Genomic DNA, 18,045 nt, shown 5'->3' with positions numbered 1-18,045 from the left:
TGTACAAAGAAGTAACAAGGGCTTTTGTCTCACTGGCAACTAAGGTCTTCTTCCAAACTAAAGCAGATACAGTATTGACATGGCGGTATGAGGAGGGGGACTTGGAGCATCCAGAATGGATTTATACAACTATTCAGCACAGTTGCAGCATGTGGCCCGGTGGCTTGATGAGTGGGACAATTGGGAAAAAAGACTTCTGAAGGGGCTGGACCAACAAGACAGACTACGAACGGCCCTGATGGAGGGTGCTGGAGTCGCCGGGGACATGCCCTATGTGGTCAAACAGACTGCAAAGGTGTGGCAATTGTTCGTAGAACGTGTATTAAAACACACACCATTTCATAGGGAACTCTCCATATGAATACTCACTCCAGTGGGGAACATGTTGGATGGGCTGTCCTTTCAAGCATGGAAGGAGGGGGCTGTCAGGTGTTAGTGGACCTGTACCCAAACTAAACCTTTATCTCCTACGAGCAGGCTCATGACTGTTTTGAGCTGGGTGGGGACCAGTTTCTTCAATATGCTGGGCTCTTAGATCTAGCTAGGGCAATGTAGCTCACATACCCAAATATCGCACCTACAGCACACACACTGGACATAATGCTTTCCTGCGGCTCGGGTCGTAGGCTCATCTCCCTTCTTTATAGTGCCATGACATCAGACGTGATGGCCCCCCGGGTCTCGCTCAGCATGGGCCGGGGACCTGAAGGAACCCTTGACTGATTCACAGTGGAAAGCGATAAACACACTCACTGTCCTGCAATGCGCGCTTCAAGTTGATACATTTCAATTACTTACATCGCACACATATGACCCCCATAGGTCTGAGCCACATGGACCCGCACTTGGATGCGTGCCCACGGTGTGGCACTACGGGGCAGCCTTTCTGCACTTGGCCTGGGGCTGACCTGACGTACATTGCTTCTGGACCTGGGTAGTGGAGTCGGTGAAAAGGGGTATGTCTTAGGGTACAGACATCCCTGCTACATTGTCCACTCGGACATGTCACAAAGGCCAAGAAACACCATTTGGAGTATAAATTGCTATAGCTCTTCCTGGTCCTGGCTAAGCACAGGGCAGCGATACCCTGGATGGAGAAGTGCTCCCCCTCCCTGGATGACTGGATGAGGGATGTCCGTGAGTGGCCTCTGGCAGAGGAGGTTCATAAACCTTTTCCTCTCTTCTATCCCTGCGCTATCCTCTTGAATCCAAATAACTGACTAACTTATCCACCACTCAAATTACTTTTATATTTCACTATACTAATTCAATACTAATCCTTTATGGGTCCTGAAGTAGTGTGCTCCTCGCTGAAAAAACGCTTCAATGCCTCATCAGGGGTAGTAAGCGCTATATAAAGGCAATTACAATACAATACAATGCAATATTATGTTTTATTTCGTAGAGCAGACACTCCGATAAAATGTTTGCCCACAATCTGCTGCGAGTACTACTCCATTCTAATTCTCCAGAGCAGCACTACTGTGGAAGAGCAGTGAATGTGAATTATTCAGGTCATAGTAGGAAGTAGCAGGCTGTTGGAGTAGACAGCCTGCCTGGTGTGCAATACCTATTCTGCCCCCAGGCTTTAAAAAGACCATCTTTACTGCTTGTGTGGAATTCGTTTTTCAGAGGTAAAAAGCGCCTACTTGGTCTCTAGAGAATAATGTCTCCTCCATTCCGAACCCCACCAGCTAAGACTGCTGAAGGTTTAAATTAAACCTTCCACTGTTTACAAATGGAACATTCCAATACTTTGTGCACTGCTAGAGCAGTGGATATTTAAATATAATGTCCACTATTTGTAAACCCTTTGTATGTTCACTCATTCCCTCAGTCACTGGATGGACCACACTGCCCGCCCCACACAAAGGGTGCTGACCACAGGAGTAGAGAGGAAATAATATACCACAAATGGACTCTAGTGGTCTTGGGCCCAATTTACAGAACTAACTTAAGACAAAATCCTAAACTTACTACCATTTTGGTATTCACAGAAGGCACTGAGAAAAATCCTACCTTTCAGACTTTCGGTATTCACAGAAGGCATTTAGGAGTCCTAAAGTTAGGACTCCTAACTTCTGTCAATACCAAAATGTAAATGTAAATTGATACTTGTATAGCGCACTACTCACCCGCAAGGGTCTCAAAGCGCTTGTACGAATTCCGCTATGGAACCCATCCTGGCTTTCCCGGTGAGTTGTCCACTCCTGGGCACCCCCAAGGTGGAGGCCAGGCATCCTTAGCGTTGTGGGGGCCGTTGTGGAGATTAAGCAAGCTATTGCCCAGAGTTGCAGAGTGGGATTCCATGATTGGAATAGGCACCGAGGCGAGAACTATCAGGTCCATGGAATTTTTGAGCCCAAGACCCGCCGAGGCGGGGAATTGAACCGTGGTCCCAGGCCAGACTTCTTATTTAGGCTCTGCCGCTCTGACCATTGAGCCACACTTCTCCACCAATGAGTAAGTGCCTTCTCTGAATACCACAATGAGTAAGTGCCTTCTGTGAATACCAAAATGGTAGTAAGTTTAGGATTTTGTCTTAAGTTATTTCTGTGAATCGGGCTCCTAGACTTTAAAGAAATGATTCTCTACTGATATTCAGAATCCTCTAATGTGGGGCGTAAGAGAGCCTTAGCGCTATGTATATATTGATATCCATAGACAAAGGAGATGAATCACACACTCACACACCCCACTAAGACAGAGCCAACATCAACAGTTCATACACACTCTGAGGGACCAAAAGAGATAATAGAGCCTATAGCATATGGAAAGTTGTCAAGTTAGAAGATAAGCATATTTAAAGACTGTGCCATAACAGGAGTTTTTTGCGTTTGAATAAATATTTCATTTGGAGACAGTGCTAGTAGTTAACTCATAACCATATGATGCCCTAACAGTGCTCAATAGTAAGCAAACAAGCTGTGAACCCCCCCCGCACCCCGAGATAAAAATTCAGTGAGAGCTTTCAATTGTATCAAGAAGGTAGGTGGTTGGAACACACATTTATTTAAGGGTTGACCTCATTTCACTTTTACAAGCTTCATTAATTTTTTGTGAGCATTTCTGAATATATTATGACAGCTGTTGTGAAAGGAGCATGTACCAAAATGAAGATACAACACTGTAGTCAGCATGCATTTCATTCATGTATTTTATATTTATCAGTATTAGGGCCTAATTTGGCAGGCAGGGTACTCTGTTGCAAACACCAAAACCTCAGTCTGCCCGCCTCACTTTAAGTTTTCTATTGATTGCCCCTCTTGGCTACATCCACGACAAGCTTACTCCAATGCCTGATGGAATAGAGTTAGGCAAAAGGACATTACACTGCCAACCCTAAATAGCGTGGATGGTGTAACGTCTTTTTTTCTGTCCATCACTGCTGGGAAAAAAATGGTGGTGAGGGACAGAAAAAAATAATATTACCCCCCATACCTGGGAGGAAATTACAAGGGTGTGTCATTAGTTATTGTTTTTCAGGTAAACCCCAGCTTAGGGAGTTTGTTTCAGAAGAACTAAAACTTTTGAAAGGTTTGGGGAACCAAACATTTTGTACATAGAAAAGAACCGCAATGAGAGTGGTTCCTTTTAGTGTACAGAGATGACCTCTGAGTTGGAGGTCGTCTCTAAATTTGATGAACCATAGTTCCACAGTGATAGAAATTGAGTTTCTGGTTAGCTAGGGTATGCACCTAAGTCGGGCAGAACCCACCACTCTAGCCAGGGCAAGGGAGTTACACACTGAAGACAACCCCTGCTCACTCCCTTGGAAGCTTGGCAGAGCAGTCAGGCTTATCCCAGAGGCAATGTGTAAAGAGTTTACGCAACACACTCACACAGCAGCGACACACTAGGCACACCTCAAAAAAACTCCACAGAAGGTTATATAAAAATAGCCTTGTATTGTCCATAAAAACACATTAGAGCACAATCACATATATCACTGTGCCACTAGGCACTTGTCATGACGTCACAGGGATTACATAAATCAATAAGCCAATCGGGCCACTATCATAATCACAAAAATCACAGTTAGTTAGGTTGACTAGTAACTACTGGTCAGTCGGCACTTGCACAAAGCAGTTAGGCATAAACACAGTAATGGTACTTCGTATAGCACATTATGCAAAACATTAGCCCCAGTGCACCATAGTAAACACTTGTCACAGGGCACATAAGTAAATCCTGTTGCACCAAATTGCCCCCACTAGTGAGAGGCAGCTGCCCACAACTTGTGGTGCAGTCGCCGTGATAACTGAGGCTGGGGGCCCGTCTTGGACTCACCCCGCAAAGTCCACAGGAACAAGAAGAAGCCCTAACAGGGCACACAACGGCAGCTGAGGCGACTCCTCCAGGCTCTCTGAAGCCGCTGCACAGCTCCAGCCCCTGTCACTTCAAAGCCAGACAGTTAATACACATCCTTGCAGAGGACAAAAGACACATAGCACACAGAAATGCCTACTTTTAAAAGTGGCAGTTCTAAAAAAGTAATTACCAATAAGCAGGATTTACAACTACTATTCCAAACATACCAAACATGATCACACCACCCCTCTCAGATCAGGAATTACTACTGAAGCATATATCAGGGAATCCCCAGTGAATTCCTATGAGAGGGCAGCCTCACAGCAGTGAGAAACCAAATAGGCTGTTTACCACTACCAGGACATGCCACACAGTTAAGGCACATGTCCTACCATTTACCTACACCGCACCCTGCCCATAGGGCTAGCTAGCGCCTTCCTTAGGGATGTAGTAAAAGGGGAGTCACAGACGTGACAACCACTTTGTAAGAAATGGGGTTACCAAATCTCCAAGGGGGTAGCATGGAACCAAGCGGGCAGGCCGAACTTCGGAGGACATGTGAAGCACTCACGCAGTACCCACGGACGACACACCAGGCACACCACAAAAGAGGCAGGACACCAGTTTGGGTTGGACAATTAGTAAGTAGTTTAGTATACCTCCAACCTGCAAGGCAAATAATGCATAAACAGTGGTATCACAACACGGCGCCAACTGACACCAGAGCCAAGTATGTTAGGTGGGATTGTTTACAAGGGGGACCATGGGAAATAGGTCCAGTCCGTAAGTCCATGGCTGAAATAAAGAAGAATGTGATTAAATTAACATTGAACCTGGGGCCAATATGGTGGGGCCAACTCAGGCACTAATCTTCAGTGGGAGGCTGTAATTGCAAAATACAATATTAGCAGAAGTATACATCCTGCACTACAACTCCAACCCGACCCCTGTAAGGGAAAAACTTCATGGTGCCTCAGCACGTATCAACAGACAGGAGCACCTGTAGTAAATCAGCAAGGCTTGCTCATTAACCTGGGATATAACCAGAGGCCTGGAATGACACGTCAGGCCAGCACAGGGGCAGGACACCTGTAGTAAAGGGGCACATCAAGTTTTTAATCCACCCTCAACCTGTGGGAATGAAACACTAGGCAGAACTTGTAATGTCTAAACATGGGGGCATCCCACTTTAGGCACAAACTCATTGAACATAGGGCCTCAACCGCATATTTGGAATCAGCCGGTACTGGATAACTACTCAGCCCGGGACCTGCATGAAAGCATGAGGGCATCAATATTAGATGTCGGTCTCATCACCTTAGGCCAGGGGGATGACCACCTCATCAGGTAAGTAGGCACCTTGTCTGCAATAAAACCTTAGGCATACACATTATGGTGTGACATTAGGCATTTAACCATGAGCATATCAACATTTTCGCATTATTCCTGAGCAATACCATGGGTATCCAACACATTGCGCACCTCACCAGTGCATACATTAGGCTCACTTAGGCAGGTAAATAACAGCCGCAGGGGCCCACAACCTTATTTGTATAACAGCCTGGAATCAGCGTAGGATCACCTAACCGGCGGGAAACATCAATATACATTGGCATCAGTAACGGTAGTAACCGGTCTCAACCAATCAAACATTTCCTATAACCTGGTCACTGTGCAGGAATAAACATTTCATTAGGGCAACCTAAATATCTCTTCAGGCGAATAACACTTCCTTACAGGGCCAGTAGACCCAGTTGTGTAATTGACCAGGCAACCCTTCAGCACCCAGCCCAGGTAGTTAATCCATCAAACCAGGACAGAGTTATCAACTCAGTTGGGGACAAGCAGATCACTGATTCAGCAGGGGACTGTAGAAGTGGAACTCAGTTCTGGCCCACATCTAGCCTGGAAGCATTCGGCCTGTCCGGTGGGCATATCCTGGCGCCAGGCGTATCATTAGTGTTATAGGCAGGGGAAAACCCAATCAGCCCTTGTAGGCTTGGGCACTGTATAGTTAAGGTCAGAGTATGCTACATGGGGCTTATTTAGGAAAATAGTCGGTCTAAATTGTGAGTTGTACATATGTAACACACTCAAATGTATCCACGGGATATCAATCTCAGTACATAATCGAAATAAATCGGATGAAGGTACGAAGAGAACACACAGAGGAAGGAAATATATTCAGAAAGTTTATATTTACTCAAGAAACATAAAATTGGGGAGACAAATACAGAAAAATGAATTCAAGCAATAGTAATGAACAGAGATGAGCAATAGTTTCTCTACAGTTCACAACTAAAAATACCAACTCCTAGTGGATATAGCAAACAAACAAAATTAATCAATAAAGAGTGGTTGTGAGTTTGTGCCAATGCAACGTTTCCGGAGATAATGGAAGTGTTGACGTTTCGGTCTAGAGGGCAGTCGTCATGTAGACCATCATCAGGACAGAATATTTCAATGCTGAAAAAACTCCCTATATTAAAATAATGAATCAAAATTATAAACACATTCTATTAAAAGTCGTTAAGATCATACACACGTAAAGAACTCCATGTGTAAACTGATAACTTAAAGTCTAATCTAAACCCAAGCAAATACCCCTTCCTGGTAGTGAGTGGAGAGCTATCATTAGACAATCAGATATATATAACGCTTAATCAGTTTTATCGAGTATCTTAAAATCAATGTAGAGATGCTCAATATACTAAAAAAATGGCTAGAGAAACATAATACTTATTTCGATCACATGATTGCCAACAAGTGAAATATTTACATTTCTGTCACAATCAGAGAAAACAATGAGACTAAAAGAGCAAATCCTATTAAATCGTCATATAATCAATTTGTTACATCAAAGAAATCAGACAGACAGTTGATTTGTCACCTGGAAATTCTGAAAAAGAGCCGTTTTAAGATGGCAATGAATGGCACTGATTGTGAGGCGCAATGTCAACACAGAGAGGAATCTGAAAAAATACAGTGCTTCTATTAGTTAAAGCTGTCTAGATGAAAACTGAGGAAAAGGGGAGCCTCTTCGGGTTGCTACATAAGAAGGCCTACCTTCAAATTGGATTAGAGGGACCACATCAGTTGGCCAAATTTCGGGAAAGAATTGAACAGCGTAACCAAGTTGCTTTGAAGGGGATAGACATGTTATTTCAGAATGCTAGTCTCTATATCATTGTTATTTCATACAGGCAGCGGGCGGGGCTCTCCTCACAAGATGGGAGCCCTGCTGGAGTGCAGACGTCCTCTGGCCGGTCCTTCTCCGGGGGCTCCTCACACTCAATGGCAGGAGTCTTCAGGGGCACAGACCAGTGTGCGGCACACCTGCTTCACCCGGGCCCCCCTTCCTCACAGGGGCCCGGGGTTTCAACACGGCCTCGGAGAGGCCTCAGGGGACACACGCAGTGATTTCCTGTGGTAGAGGCGGGTCACACGGGGCTTGCAAGGCCTCACTCGGGCCCCGTGAGCACACTCGGGGCTCCCTCTTCACCACGGGAGCCCCGCAGCCACTCAACTCCTCCGGTCTTCACCCGGCACCTTCACAGCTTCACCCGGGCCCCTCCCCTTCCCCACGGGGACCCGGGGCTTCCGTCGGCCTCCTCCTGCAGGGGCACTCACCGGTGGGGTGGGCACCCACTCCGGTTCACGGCCACAATCGGGGCTCCCCCTTCACCATGGGGGCCCCTCGACACTGCCGGCTGGCTTCTTCCTCGGTTGCCCGGCCGGCAGTCAATCCCTGCGTGGCCTTTCCGGGTGCACGGCTGCGTGGGCCAATCCGTGCGCGGCGTTGGCGGGGGCGGGCCGATGATGCGGCCGGGCGCCCCCGTCACGTGATGCGGGTCCTGACGGCTTCAGGGCCCAGCGCGGCCCTCACCACACACCGGGGCCCCTCTCCTGGCACCGGGGGCCGCCGCGACGATGCCCACAACAGGGGGGTCCCTCCGAGGCGGCGCAGCGGCGCAGCGCCGCAGCGGTGAGATCGGCGGCACACGGGGTAGGCTCCCGTTTATTTAATTATTTATATGGCGGACAGCGCGCCAAAACGAGGGTAGGCTCCTCCAGCTCGATTCCCCTCACAGTTGTGCTTCAGCCCTTCCAGGCTCAGCGCTTCCGGGCCTCACAGCACTACAGCCACAACAGTCACAGGGCACAGTGCTTTAGCACGCCACAGTCCCTCGGGGGCACAATCCTCCCCGGGCAGCTCCTCACAGTCCAGCGCTTCCACAGGGGCCACAACTTCCCAAGGGGGGCGGACAGTCCCACTACAGTTCCTCAGGGGCCCCCTCCTCACCTCCTGGGCGCTCCTTTCGCGCTGGGCTGGCATAATTCACGGGCCCTAATAGTGACAGCGACCTGGGTAGGGGCCCTCCTTTGTCAGGGGCCCGGGGACAGAAGAGGGGGGGTTAGGGGTGCAGGGCCCATCTCACAGGCCCATGTGGCGGTAACCCTTCGCAGCAGGTCCCCTCTCTTTCCTGTCCCAGCTCTGTCTGACTCTCTGGTGGCACATCCCCCTTACTTATACCCTCCTCCCAGGCAGTGCCAGAACCTTCTAGAATGTTGGCAAAGCTGGCCTAAACTGGCTCAAGGGGAGGGGTTGAGCACCCAGGGTGCCAGGCTTTCCCTCCAAAAGCTAGGGGTGGCTGGGTAATAATATTTAGACCGCTGACCTATGGCAGTCAGGTGGCAAAACCCATGGCCGTGGCATCCATTTTAATTACAGAACATTTCAGTCAGGTGCATTTCTAAAATGGGGGAACATTTCCTGCACACCATTTCGTGACATTACAATTTTAAAACAGGGCAACTTCTACCACACATGGCCAATACAGGTTTACTACTATGGGGGAGACATCCTAGTCAAAGGGGTCAAAAGCGAAAAATTTCGGGGGAGAAGGCCAAGTCCAACACACTTTATCTGCCATGTCACAGGGGCAGTAAACTGCACGCGCAGGCCCAGCAGTGGCAGAGGCCTGCGACAGGTCTGAAAGACTACTTTAGTGGGTGCGCAAGCAGCGTTGCAAGCCCACCAGTAGCATTTAATTTATTGGCCCTGGGTATATGAGATACCACTGTACAAGGGACTGACCGGTAAAAGTAATATGCCAAACAGGTGTAGCACAATCTTACCACGTTTACCATAGAAAGCACATGCACTTTAGCACTGTACAGTAGTGATAAAGTGCCCTGAGTCATAAAACCACCAACAACAGGTCAGAAACAATACAGGAGGAAGGCAAAAAGTTCTGGGATGACCCTGCAAAAAGGGCCAAGTCCAGAAATCGGGGTGGTGGAAGTAATATCCTCCGCTTTCCTGATGGATGGCTGTTCATCAGACCTCAATACAGGCCCTTAGTTTTTTTCCGAATAAAGATTGTCAATTGTACCAAATTAAAAAATTAAGCCTTATTTCACATAACAAATACGTAGTCCTATTAAAAATTGACTTCAGACCTGCGTGGCAGTGTACTGCTTTGAGAATATTAGAATATCACATGTTTTTGAGTTTAAACTAATGCCACCATTTGAGGAAGTTATTCAAACAGAAAACCTCCCGTTGTGGTAACATCCCTTAAATACAGCACTATGGGGGAGACCCTGGAGTCCCCTGAACTTCCTCTTTACAGTCCCAGTTTCTGACAAAGGCACCACCGCACAGAGAACGAAACCAAGTTCCTTCGATGCCAGATCCGCACAGCATAGGAAGTCTCAGTTCACAAAGATTAATTCTGTCAACAGATTTGTTTCAATCCTGTGTTAGATGTGACTTACGTCTAAATATCCAGGCCTGATTCACCAAGATGTTCCTGTGAGTGCTTATGCCTTACTCCTGTCTTAGATGTGACTTACTCCTGAATGTCCAGGCCTGATTCACCAAGCTTTTCCTGTGAGTGCTTATGCCTTACTCCTGTCTTAGATGTGACTTACACCTGAATATTCAGGCCCCATTCACAAAGCGTTTTGCGTCAGCACTTTCAATCAGACAGACATGCTTACTCATAGAACATGTGAATAAACACGGACTACTCGTGGAATTCACGCGTAAGTCACCCCTAAGTTTGGAGTAAGACACACCCATTCATACAGAACGCTTTAAGAAGTTGGGCTGAACTATATGCTTGCTCCCTGCTGTCCAGCTCTATACTATGCCGCGGTGAGCCATTGACTGACGGTACATATACCGCATGCACTGCGATTCTAGGCGCCTCTTGATGCCAACGACCTGCAACAACAAACAGCATCTGTACTTGCAGTGGATTACACATCTCCCTTTCTAAAGACTTCATACAAGTGCCCTGCCCAATACCTCAACTACTAACAAACACCAGTAAACATTGCTCAGGGGGGCCTTGATCAGCAAGCACTGCAGTCCTTCCATTCAGACAGGTAATATTTATAAAAAAAAAGATGTCCATACCCTTAGCCACAGACCTAAAATGATGTTTTATTAATGTGGTGCCCAAATTAATAAATGTTAATATTGACTATTACTGTATTATCATCACACTAGTTTGTGTTCATGCCTCTCTCTTTATTAATTCCAGGGTTCTTGTAACTGCACTGAAGCAACAAGACAGAACTTTGTGCAAGGTAAGTGAAATTGAATGAGCCCATGCCTTAACTTCACTTGCATTTATAATGAATTCTTTAATACTTAAAGCCCAAACCTCACACACGAAAGCTGAGTTATATACAAAATGCTTTCTTAATAATTATACAAAAAGACAACCAACATTTCTAAAAGTTAAAAAAATTCGACGTAAAACAAATCATCAGGTATAAAATGTAGTTCTGCTGCTAAAATAGCCAACTTAGAAAACCTAGGGGCATATTCTCAACGACACATCGACGAAAGTAGCGATAGGTTTATCACCCTATTCACAAGCCTGCGAAAACAGCTGACATTGTCAGTTTACCTGCGATAGCTGGCACTAAAAACATCTCCAAGGCTGACAGCGACAACTAACGCTAATCATATGCAGAGTAGACGTTCCCGTCCAAAAACTCACAATAACGCCACTTCGCAATATTCTGAACGGCCAGCCAGATAGGCGATGTGGTCCAAAAACAGGCGATAAGGCACGTTAGCAGCATGGACTTAAGACTTGCATTTTTCTAGTCTTAAGTAAGACGAAAACCTGCAGTAGAAAGGGATCCCAGCACAGAGCTACATCTGAAGACCAGCAGATGCCATGGAGCTACTAATCATGCAGCTTGGAGACCAAAGAGGGCCACAACACCCACTGCCACCCCCCCAAGGACCATCCCTACCCCCAGGACCACCCCTCCTCCCCTAGACTACCACATCACATCATTCCAGCGCATCTTGCAGTCGTCCATTTCCCTTCTCTTCACTCCGACTGCATTCACCTTGGCCAAGATGGACTGACATATTGCATTTTTTGTTGCTAATGACATGGTGGAGGTGATGAACAGTTGGTGGTGGTGTTCTATCACCTCCGTAATCAGGATCTTGTTTTCCTGCGGAATGAATTGCAGGTTCCTCTTCTTCTCCTTGCCCTTCTCCTTCCACAAGGTCCCTGGCTGGTCCTCCGGGGGGTTTGTGGGGTTCTTTTTGGCCTCTGTAGTTGCTCCAGCTTCCTCCATGGTGCCTCTCAGTAGTTTGTGTTTCTTTTTTTTTAGCGGCTTTTATGGTGATTTTTTTCCACCTGAGATGGGAATTGCAAGCCTGGCGCTGCTTATCGCTGATGTTTGTATCGCTGTTGTGCCCATCGCAACATTTTTCATGTTTGGGTTTCCTTTTCTATCGCCGTCCTGCTAATTTTAACGCGGACATTTGACGCATTATCGGGAGACTATCACCTGTTGCCGGCGTGTTGAGAATACACAGCGTTAGTTTTCCATGATAGATGGCGTTATGTAAAATTGGGTTCGCCTGGGTTGGCGATAATTATCGCCCGTTCTTGAAAATACCCCCCCTTGTGTTTTGATGTCTCTGGTAATAATTCCTAGTGCCCAGAAGCAGAAGTGCAGCACAGACAGTAACTTCTCCTACCGGGCAGGCAACACAACTGCAGAAGAGAAGGCCAGAGAGATGACTACAGCAACCGTGAGGCAACTTGCTGGCGTGGCTGTGGCCAGGTTGGCAACCTGGTACATTTATTGTGGGAATGCATATATATTCAGCCCTACTGGGCTCAAGTGTTACATGAAATAGACAAGCACTTTGAGACAGAAATCCCGCACTTCACGGCTTATGTGCTACTAGGTCTCCCTAATCCCCTGACCAACCCTCTATAATGCCGCAGGGGTAGACAGATGGCTATCACACTAGGCTCAGCGGTACAAAACATACTTACACATTTGCGTACTCCCACCATACCCTCCTTTGTAGGATGGCTTCACCGATTATGGCACGTGCTCGGGATGGAGAAACTGTCACTTACTATGGCGGGAGAGGGATCCACATATGATGATCTTTGGCAACCATTTCTGTCACTCTTGGCCACCGAATTCTGTGAAGTTGCATGTCCCCGATATCTTAGACTGCTGCGTCTCACGGAACCACGAAAGACAGACTGTTAAGCAGGTCACTGAAGGCTTAGCATAGTTGGGAGGAGGGGTGGGGGGATTAGGGGGGACAGGGGGAACTGGACGGGAGGTGGGAGGGGGGTACCTGGGAAAGAGGGGTTCCTTTTTTTTTCTTTTTTTCCTTTTCCTATTCTTTCAATTTTCATACCTTGTACGAGCAATGGGCCGATTTTGTCTCGAAAGCCGAACTCATGCTCTCAACTGGCTCTGTCCGGTTGAACTGTTTAGCTCTTGATTGACGACAGCTTAATGTACATGAAATATTTGTGTGTTTAAAATCAATAAAGATATTTGAACCACAAAAAGGTAAACAGGTTTGACTTTGAAGGCAGAAGTGTACATATCTGAAGGTAACAGGAAGATGGCTTAGAAAATGATGTTAAATATCATGCTACAAAAATATAACAACAGGAATACCGTGAAGCTACAACAATAGACTGTGAAATATTGTGAAGGTATGTATATATAGGTAAGTTTGGATTTACTAACTTCATGCCTGTATTTTCACCTAAAACCCAAAGATAAAGTACAGCTATGGTTACAAATTAAAACCACAACACTGCTGAAATTTGCAATTTGCGATGGCGATCCATAATCTGCACCTTAGTCATGAAACCCGTAACTCAAACACCAAATGCAATGCTCATGACCCCACCCTTTATAAAAATAGATGCAATTACAACTGTTGTAAATCATTTTACAGATTACCCATACCACTTAGAGATAACTAAAAATTAAGTTCCATTATTTAGTTTGATGATGTGTTCTATTTAAATTCCTTTTTGCTTTTAAGTGTTATCATTGGTATAAGTATTGTGGGGTCGTAGGCATTGCATTTGGTGTCCACAGTGTGGCCTGAAGGGCTGTTGTGTGGGTTATGGATTGTTGGCCTAACCTTAACTTGCGAATATCAGTGGTTTTGTGGTCATCATTCAGAACCATAACAGGACTTCAGCTGTACTTGTTAACTGGATGTCTGTGGATTTTCAAAACAAGTCTCAAAGCATTACAAGAAAGCCAACCATAACTTCACTTCAACCTTTGTTTTTTCAGTGATGTTTGGCCACCGGCCCTGACCTATCACTTTTAGGAGCCCCCCTTTTCTTGCTCCCCACTTGAGGGATCTGCATGAAACCTGCCATGAATGATGAACCCTTTACACATGTTTTGTGCAGATTCGTCGAGCAGCGACAAAGTTAGTAAACAAACAACCTTACCTATAGAAACTCTGACTTAACCATGACTATCGCTGCTCAGGTAATGTTCTAGTAAATAAGAGACATACTGCATAAATGGCAGCTATGTTCAAATATATTAGGCCTGGTTCTGAGAGGGTGGTAGCTGTTACTGGGCAGAAAGCGAATTTCACACTATGAGTGAATGAATGAACAAGTGAACATTTATGAAGAACAACAACTATCCACATGGGCTGTGCTGATTCTAGACTACCAAAGAACAAATGGTAGGCAGGTAGGCACAGGGGTAGTTTTTCTGATGTTCCCTCCATTCCAGAAGTGGGGAAATCTGGCATCGATGGACCATTAGCCAATTCATCGATTTGGCTGCAAAATGGCTGAATCAGCGGCCACCTGGCCGCGAGCGCTGGGGCCTTAGAACCAAGAGACGAAAGGCGCTACTTGAACAAAGGACTTGACATGGTATAAACAATTTAAAAGGCCTTTGAATGTAGAAAGGACAATGTCATTCACTGCCCAGTGACAGAAACTGATTTAGAAACACATCTCTCTTAATGTTAGTGGTATAAGTTTGACAAGATGTTTTCTAGACCAAGAAGCTATCTTCCTGCTGCAGTTTGAATAGGCTGCTCTCCCTGTTTCATTTTGAATTAGCTGCAGTCACCTTGCTTGTTTCTTTGTAAGTTCCAGATAGATTGCATTGCAGTAGTCTATTAAAGAGTTTACTATAGTTTGAATAACTGTTTTCGTCTTATGAAATGGAAGGCTATACTTACTTCAATGACTTCTTTTTTATTTTTTTATTTAGCTCGAGGAGTAAACATATAAGCCATACATCAAGAAAAAAAAATATCTATACATTGAGTAAATATACTTGTAGGAGATAACTAAGAGAGAAAGAGAAAAATAAATAAAAAATATTCAGAAATACATTGATACCCAACAATTTTACAATTCTAATTTTAACATATACCCCCAAGTTCGATGAAACTTCTTTCCAGAGCGGGCACCACTGCTCCTAACTATAGTCATCTCTCTTTCGAAGGTCTCCCTTACTATTGCCCGCCCTTCCAGAGCCATGGGTTGTATTTGGGATATCCAAGCGCGGGCAATGCATAATTGTGCTGTTGTTATAGTAATCGATATAAAGGATCTTAATCCTAGGGCAGCAACTGATTTGTAGCCAAGCATAAGCTCTTTTTCGGTCAGCTGCATATTAATCTTTAAACGATCAGCTAATATATGCAGAAGATCTTTCCAAAAGGCAGCCAGTCCTGGGCAGGTGAAAAACATATGCAAGCTATCTGCAGCAACCAATCCACATTTAGCACACTTGCATTTATCATTCATATTTATGCTATTAGGATCTATCCATCTAGCTATTCCTTCTGGAGTAGAGTAGAGCATCCATACTGTTTCAAACTGTTGTAACTTTAGGTTAACAGAATATACAGCAGCATCTAGAGTCTCTAAAGCCTGTTCAATGCCTCCAGGACTAACATCCTGTCTCAATAGCACACCCCATTTTGATGCTAACTTTAAACTATCATTCTCCCAGGATTAAGAGAATAGCTGATATGCCTTGCTAATAGTCCGTTTTGCCTCTGAGTGTAAATAAGTCAGTAAATCTGATCCCATAGGTTGTCTTATATCTCTACGTCCCAATAAACATGTTATAAAACATATTACTAGGGATACCAGATGTCATCTGTAGGTCTGAGGACATACGAAACCCAGTGGCATTGTATAAATGGCTTAGTTGAATAATACCATATCTGTCCCAGGATTTAGCTTGCATATCATGGAAGATTGCCGGAAGTATAAGATTATACCATGACGGCATGCTAAGATTCATCAAAGGCAAAGAGCAATTAGCACTGATCTCACGCCATATATACACTATATCCTTAAGAGTCTTAAACCGTACTCTTTTAAAATAGTTTGGATCATAAATCCTATACAAAAACATAATACTTTCGCTACCAATAGCGAGACCATAACAACAATGTTGTCTACTAGGTGATAGAAGATCCCGTAAACGACCAATGAAAGTGACCCAAAAATACAATTTAAAATCATGTAACTGAAATCCGCCATATCTGTAAGGAAGTTTTAACTATCTTATAGCACGACTTGATTGCTTATAACTCCATACAAAACTGCTAATAGCCCACTCGCAGAGGTATTGCCATGAATAAGTAAAGAAATTTCGGCAAAACAATCATTTTTATAATATTACAGCACCCTATAATACTAATAGGCAATTTATGCCAGTCTCTCATTTTGGAAATGATTGGCTTAAGTAAAAGATCATAATTCAATTTTATTATCTGCCCCAAATCTGCAGTAATCCATACACCTAAATAGGTTGCTGATGTAAATGCCCCAATTACCTCCCTAGCAGCTTGAAAAGTAAGAATGGTCTGTGTCTTGTTAACATTCAATTTGCATCCGGAAATGTTCCTATATGTACTAGCTTCGACTTGGATAGCCTCTATAGCTCTGACCGGATCTGTAGAGAAGACAGCTATGTCATCGTCATAAGCTGTTATTTTCAGATCTTCAGAGCCTATTAGTAGAGGAGGGATGGATAAGTTACCAACAAGTGATCTAATACATGGTTCTGTATATAGAGCGAAGAATAGAGGAGAACAAGGGCACCCTTGTCGAGTACACCTTAGTACCCCTTAGTATCATGAAGGATGCAGGCTAATAATTTAGGTAAACTAACTTTGTTCTTGGGCACTTGTATAAAACTTTAATCCAATCATAGAAACGGCCATGGATATCATACACCGTAAGTATAGCCCAAAGACAATCCCATATTAAACGATCGAATGCTTTTTCCGCATCAAGCATGACCATTCCTATGTCCAGATTTATTTTAATTTAGAAGCAGCAACAAACGCAACTAAGGAAGTATTCATGTGTGCAGTTGTATGCCTCCCAGGTATAAATTCATGCTGTTGATCTGAGACTAACTGTGTCATAAAAGGCGCAAGGCAAGTTGCCAATATCTTTGCGAAAATGTTTGCATCAACATTTATTAACAAAACCGGGCGATATGACCCACACTCTTCTTTCGGTTTATTCTTTTTAAGAAGAAGACAATATTTGTCATATCCGACGAACTGGGTACAATCCCACTCACACTGATATGATTCATAATCCTGGACAAAATTGGAATCAGACTGTCCTTAAACATCTTATAGAATTCTGCCGGTATTGTATCCTCAACAGCTGCTTTTCCAGCAGGAAGGGCACCAATTGCATCAGATATTTCATCAGCCGTAATATCTAAGTTAAGAGAGTGTACCTGTTCTGTTTCGAGTCTACAGATAATTTCGCAAAACTTACACTTATCTATATAGTCGGTACATTTGCCTTTATCAAACACTTTAGGGTTAATATATAATGACTGATAAAAGCCCAAAAAATGTTCTACTACCTCTTCAGGTTGAGTATAAAATAACCCCCAAACACCTCCTATACCCTTGATTTCTCGCTCCGCCCTTTTGTCAGAAAGTTGATGTGCGAGCACTTTACCTACTTGTTCGCCGTACTCGTATTTAAGAGGTCGATTTTTATGATAACTAGCCGCCGTCTTATCAACTATAAGTAGGTATGTTTGTGAATATATTGGGGTAGCCGTCTGTTGGGTGATGTTGCTTCTAATTTCATTCGCATGTGCTATTTCTAATTGTTGAATGCCTTCTCTAATAGCCTAACTTGCCAAATTTTTAATACAATTTAATCTATAAATATTTTGCTGAGTAGCTCCTTTTATGTAAGCTTTAAGTGAATCCCAGATAAAGAAGAGAGAAGCAGAGCCTTCATTATCTAGAAGAAAATTACTAATACTGTTTTTCATAAAAACTTGAAACTTGATATCCATCAACAAATAACGAGGGTACCAAAATTGATGTGTTAATTTAGTAGATGAGCTAAGCACAAGTTCTAACAATAAGGGATTGTG

At 44.5% G+C, this 18,045-nt stretch overlaps 1 protein-coding gene across 1 annotated transcript in view; it reads left to right on the top strand.

Moving 5' to 3' along the window:
* Nucleotides 1-18,045, top strand: part of LOC147717820 (uncharacterized) — a 108,180-nt gene that overhangs the window by 45,642 nt on the left and 44,493 nt on the right. The window contains exon 2 of the mRNA XM_086920559.1: nt 10,866-10,911. Coding sequence (XP_086776685.1) covers nt 10,866-10,911 — 46 coding nt within the window. The remainder of the gene's footprint in view (nt 1-10,865; nt 10,912-18,045) is intronic.

The sequence above is a fragment of the Lissotriton vulgaris genome, chromosome 5 (genome assembly GCF_964263255.1).
Source record: "Lissotriton vulgaris chromosome 5, aLisVul1.2, whole genome shotgun sequence".
Lineage (NCBI taxonomy): Eukaryota > Metazoa > Chordata > Amphibia > Caudata > Salamandridae > Lissotriton > Lissotriton vulgaris.
Note: the sequence above shows the minus strand (reverse complement) of the source record. Positions and strands in the feature narration are given on the sequence as shown.